The sequence below is a fragment of the Tupaia chinensis genome, unplaced genomic scaffold (assembly GCF_000334495.1).
Source record: "Tupaia chinensis unplaced genomic scaffold, TupChi_1.0 Scaffold143646_1, whole genome shotgun sequence".
Taxonomy (NCBI): domain Eukaryota; kingdom Metazoa; phylum Chordata; class Mammalia; order Scandentia; family Tupaiidae; genus Tupaia; species Tupaia belangeri.
The window spans coordinates 789,261-795,002 of NW_006203494.1; the positions used below are offsets into that span (position 1 = coordinate 789,261).

The 5,742-nt window shown below is 61.7% G+C and overlaps 1 protein-coding gene across 1 annotated transcript in view; it reads left to right on the forward strand.

Annotated features, from left to right (window-relative positions):
* Nucleotides 1-274: 274 nt before the first annotated feature.
* The window catches only part of OPRD1 (opioid receptor delta 1), a gene marked incomplete at its 3' end in the record, with an annotated part of 26,711 nt that continues 21,243 nt past the window's right edge, over nucleotides 275-5,742 (forward strand). The window contains exons 1-3 of the mRNA XM_006164601.1: nucleotides 275-298; nucleotides 3,171-3,275; nucleotides 5,010-5,062. Coding sequence (XP_006164663.1) covers nucleotides 275-298; nucleotides 3,171-3,275; nucleotides 5,010-5,062 — 182 coding nt within the window. The remainder of the gene's footprint in view (nucleotides 299-3,170; nucleotides 3,276-5,009; nucleotides 5,063-5,742) is intronic.

Below are 5,742 nucleotides of genomic sequence, written 5' to 3' on the forward strand. Positions count from 1 at the left end.
GCTCCTCCAGAGGGCAGCCAGGGCCAGCCTCGAGGCTCCTGGGCTGTTGTCACGCGTGGAGGCTTCCTCCTGGGAGCCTGGGCCTTCCTGCCTTGTGGCGAAGGGTGCCCATCTGGTGCTGTTCCAGGTAGGTCTTCTGGGCCTGCAGGTGGCTGGTGGTCACGGTGCTGGATCCCCGGCCAGCTTTGCGGTTTGAGCCTCCAGCCTGGCGGCTTGAGAATGAGGCGTGCACGAGTGCAGGGTGAGGAGCCTGGGGCGGCCGCGAGGGTGCGCCATGTCGGAGAAGGCGTTAACGACGGTGCTAGCGTGGCCTGTCTGGTTTGTGCATGTTGAGAGGGGACCCTTGGGCTCAGAGAGAGCAAACAACCTGCGAGGCCCCACTTTGCAAGTCCCAGGGCTGACCACAGCCTCAGGTCTGCTGTGGGCTGGTCCCGGCCTCTGGCTGGCTCTGCACCTGCTCTGACCTGGAGGCCACTGGTTTGCCTTGCTGAGTCAGGCCGGTTCAGCTCCCCGGAACCCCTGCAGTTGCCACGATGCCTTCCCGGCTCTGGGCAGGATGTGTGAAAGCAAGCAGGGGGAGCAGAAATCCCCCCACCCGCCCAGGCAGCTAGCAAACGGCCTGCCCCTGCTGGAAAACCCTTCCAGGGGAGCTCAGTGTCCCCTCCACAGCCCAGGGACTGAGGCTGCACTTGGCGTTTCCTGGGGCCGGGAAGGTGTCTGCAGTACGAGGCCTGGATCCTGGCCCCTGCATGAGCTGTGTGACGTCACGGAGCTCCTGCACGGCTCTGGACCCAGGAGTCCCACTCTGTACATGGGGGTCGTGGCCCGTCCCTGAGAGAGTTCCTTGAGGGTTAAATGAAACGCACGTAGAATCCTTCAGAGTGCCTGGCCCATGAGGGGTGCAGCTGTCCACGGCACCCCGCTGACGGGGCGCGTGTACAGGACTCGGGAGACACGGCTCTGGTCTGGCCTCTGCGGCTAACTCGCGTGTGACTTGGGGAAGTCACGTCACGCTCTGGCCCTGGGCCCCTTCTGTGACCCGTGGGAGGGTGGGCTGGATGGCACCCATACTCTCCTTTCCGTTCTGGGGTCCTGTGCTTCTGGCCGCTGACTGTGAGCCCTGTGCCCCCGAAGCTGTGTGTCACTGGGCCACCCGCCACACTGGCCCTGGTGCCCAACCAGGAGGCGAGGGTCATCAGCGGGGAGAGGAAGGGATGGCTGTCAGGGCTGAGTACCAGCCCAGCTCCCCAGAACCACCTCTGGCTCAGGACCAGAGGGAGAGGGACAGAAGGGGTCCGTGGAAGGAGACAGGACATGCCGTGGGGGTCCCCATCTGGCAAGTCAGGCCAAAGCAAGCTTTCCTTTCTCTTAAGGTTTATTTGTGTCTATATGGCAGGAGAGACAGAGAGATCAAGAGACAGAGAGACAGCATCCCCAGCAAGGTTTGGATGCCCTGCTCCACCCCCAGCTGCTGCCAGATCACAGGCGTGTGTGTCCCGCACACTCGGGGGCCTTCCTGTGAGGGTCAACCTTGCAGAGTGTCTTTTTTTTTTTTTTTTTTAGGTTTTTGTCATAAGAGTGTGTTTGCTCACCAGAGGAGAGAGAGACACAGAGAGAGGCAGAGTGAAAAATCAGTCCCCAGAGGGGATGGCCATGCCACAATCCCTTCTCCGTTCTCCTCTCAGGATTTTGGGCACACACGCACATGTGCCTGGAGTGAGTTTTAAGTCACCAGGTCTGGGACTCGAACCACAGTTGACCACATGAGAGTCCAGCCATGTAACCGTTATGTCATTTGCTGGTCCCTGGGAAGCCATGTTTAGTACCCTGGGCACGGGAGGGTGGTGACCAAGGGCAGCAGGACAGGCCCTGACAGTCTTGGTCGTGGTGGGGGAGCAGAGCGGGGGGTGGTGGACACTGGGGCTCCGGGGAGGCGAGGTCTGGGTGGGGCAGGGAGCTGAGGGGTAAGCAGAGAGGAAAGGGGGAGGAAGAAGTGATTCCTCGACAGAAAACCGGAGCTGGGTGTTTTCAAAGCTTGCTGCCTGCTCCGTGCCCTGGGTTCAGGCGGGAGGTGTGTGCTGTTCTGGGGAGGACAGCCTTCTCCCTGCAGGCCACACTTGGCGGCCTGGCTGTGCCCTGGGGCCCCTTGCCTCCTGCCTGGGGCACTCGGGTGGTCTGACCATCCTCTACCCACCACGTCTCTTCCTGCTGCTGCTCATTCATCCTTTGAGTCCCCCCCAACCCTTCCCTCATCACTCCACCCCAGACAGCACAGTGAGTCCTGAAATCCGGTGCACGGTGTCACCTCCGGGCAGGGGCCGGACACGAGCGCCTTCCCAGGGCCCATGGCAACCCAATCCCCTGGTCCACTACTGGGGTGCCTGCTCCCTGCGGGACGTGGCCACTGTTATTTATTTAAGTTTGCCAAAGGCTGCACGCGAGAGACAGAGAGACAGAGAGGGAAGGACAGGAAGCACCTGCGGGGGAGCCCCCAGGGCAGCGGTCATTGCAACCGCTTCTCCCTCTCTCCGTGCACCTGATGTGTTTGTGACGTCTCTGGGCCCAGGACTAGAATCGTGTAGTTGGCCACACGGGGTCGTCACCTTAGCCACCACACCACCGGCTGGCCTGGTTATTGTTACTGATGTTAGGCAAGGTTACTGTTAACTGTGTTGTAGCGGGGCCAGTCGGTGGTGTGGTGGTTGTGGCACGGAACGCCCACATGGCCGACTGGTTCGAGTCCCAGTCCTGGCAGCTTGCTTTCTCACCTTCCCTTTCTCTCTCTGGTCAAATTTTAAAATAAATAATAACAACAAGTAAAACTCAATAGATCATTCTCTTTTGAAAAAGAGTGACTCTGCGGTCTCCAGCATGAGCAGCTAGGCAGACGGCAGCACCCCCTTTTCTGTCACCGCTTTGCTGTGTCGTTGGGGACGGCATCTCGGCTCTGTCGCTGGCTGTCTTCCTCGCAGTAAACGAGGAGAATGAATCCTGACCTCCTATGCTCTGGAAACTCCAAAGTGCTTCAGATGCAAGTGGTTATTATTTTATGGATATCTTGCAGCCTTGGCCTCACCGAGGGCGCCAGCCTGAGAGGAGCTGGGTGCGGTGCCGGGAGACAGCTAGCTGCACTCTGCTCTGCGGGTGGGGCCACATCCCCCCCCCCGCAGGAAATTGCTAATGGCTCCCCGGGGAGCTCCGCCCTGACTGCCTGGTGCTCTGATGCCCTCCGCTGCAGCAGGGATGGGGAAGCCCCAAGCAGACCCCAGACTTCGGTAAGCCAGGAGTGAGGCATGTCTGCCCGGGCTACCCGGCTCAGGACACTCCCCTAGTTCTTCCACATTTCGGTGACTTGTCACCTCCACCGTGGGGAATTGTTGGGCGGAGCGTGTGGGGTGACTGGTCTGGTCCTGAAGGCTGCGCGGTGGCGCACGGTAACCTGACCACTGCGATGGGGCAGCGGCGGAGGAACCGCGTGCTGGCGCTGACGAGGACTAGGCGAGATTGTCACAGAGCACTTCGGTGGCTGGCACCCGGCCAGCTCTCCACCAGAGGGGGCTAGCGGGATTCCACGTGGGTCTGTGATCACAGAGATGAAATTGTCTTTCAGGGGTGTTAGACTCGAGTGCACACGTCCGTGGAACCTTGACCGCTCCATGACCGCCTGCGGAAGGCCCACTGGGTGCCCTTTAACACGGCTGTGGAGGCCCGGCTGGTGGCGTGCCCGGACTGCTGGTTTGGAAAACGTACAGGCAGATGTGGGTGCATGACCAAAATGCTGGAGGGGAGAGATGGAGGGGAAGGGGCTGAGGCATGACTGTCCCATGGGGAGGGCTTTCTCCATCTCCCTCCCTCTCCCTCTGGCAAGCACACCTGGGTCGCTAGCAAAAATTTTAAAAAGTTGGCACTGCCTTTCTTAATCAGCCATGCATCCAGGGAGCACTGAGGGGACGGCACGGCCGGGGGGCCGGCACCCCCACGGCGGGCGTGCTGGGATTGAGCAGATGGGCGCCCGGCCGCTGGCCTCCCAGGACAGGCAGCAGGTGGGCCCCCCAGGACAGGCAGCAGGTAGAGGCGGGCGGGCCAGCGCTTAGGCTGAAGCATGGGCAGCCAGCACGGTGGCTGGGCCTGCCGGGGTGAAGCGCAAGAGCAAATGCCTGGGGTAGGAGACTGCTCGTTGGAAGGGCAGGGAGGAGGCCAGAGTCTGAAAAGTAGCACCTCTCCTGCCCCAACATCCCTGCCCCGGTCCTCAGGGTGCCAGGCCCCTTAGAAGAGGCGGTCTGGGGCCGCAGGTGGTGTGGCCGTTAAAGGCGCTGAACTCCCATGTGGCCCACTGGGCTTTGAGTCCCAGACCTGGTGGCTTTCTCTCTCTCTCTCTGGTGAACGCATGTGCCTATAGCAGATTAATAATAATAATACTAAATTAAATTAAATTACAAAAAAGAGGGGGTTTGGGCAGCACGTGTTAACACAGAACACAAACCTCTGTGCCAGTCGGTGGGAAACGTGGGGCGGGGGTCCACTGTAGCTGGCAGAGGGGCCTGGAGAGCAGCTGGGGGAAGCGGGGACGAAGAGAATGGGGTCGCTGCTTTGTCCTTCCTGGGAAGGTGAGACCCACACACGGGGACGGGACGGAGGACTTACTTATGCCAGAGGGTGGTGGGCACCCAGCCAGCCAATCGCAGTCGCAGAGCCCGGCTTCAGGAACCCGGATACTGCCCCCTCGGCTCCCCAGGGGAGCCTTTGTCACCCCAGTTACACTTCCCTGGGCACCCTGGGACCCCAGGCCTCTCCTGGGTGCAGGAGTCATGGCCTGAGAAGCTCGGATGGCAGTAGTTACCCTGACGCGGTGCCTGGCTCGGCCGGCGCCTCTGGAGAAGGGACTTGCACACTGCAGCAATGCGGACAGGGCCCTCCTCACTCCTCAGAGCTGGGCATGGAGAATATTTTGGAAAAGATAAGAGACCCAGAGGGGAGGTGCTGGGCAGGCTGGGGGTGTGTGTGGGAAGGGTGACTTGGCCAAGCGTCGGTCACCTGCTCCTGCAGCAGCCAGTGACGTTCAGTGGTCCAGGCCTCCCCTCCCCTCCCTCTTGCCCCCCCGCTGGACACAGGGCCTTTACCAGGTGGCTCCTCGGTCTGGACCGCTTCTCCCCCCCCCCACTCCAGGGAGTCCCTCCCCAGCCTCAGCACCTTCAGCCTCTCCTGGGGAAGCAGCCCTGGTTCTGGCCTGGGGTTCTGGGCAGGCCATCGAGAAGCTGGCCCTCCGCTGGCTGCGGGAACTTCCTCAGTGCCACATCGGTCCGTCTGCCCCACTGCAGAGAGCCCTGAAGCAGGGCTGCTGCGTCTGGTTGGCCACCAGGCTGGAGGCCAGTAGTACCTGGCTGACCCTGAGGGACCCAGACATGCCTGGTGAAGAGTGGACGGGGACGGACACAAGAGCGGTGGACAGCGGTGGTGTCGGGAGCTCTGGGGGCTCTGACTCATCCCTTCTCTCCCGGGGTCCTCAGCCCGTCCTCTGCGAGAAGTGGCCGTTTCCCCTCCTCAAAGACAAGGGGAGGGCCTTCGGGGTGACGACCTGCTCAAGGTCACCGCAGTTCGTGCAGGGCTGGGTTCGGGGCTGGCATCCAGTTCTAAAGACTCCGAAGTAGCAGCTGGGGGGCCCATGTCGGTCTGGGGGCGCAGTCGGGCCAGCCGAGCACCCCCAGGGAGGGTCCGGGCCGGCTGCAAGCTGGGTGCCGCCCG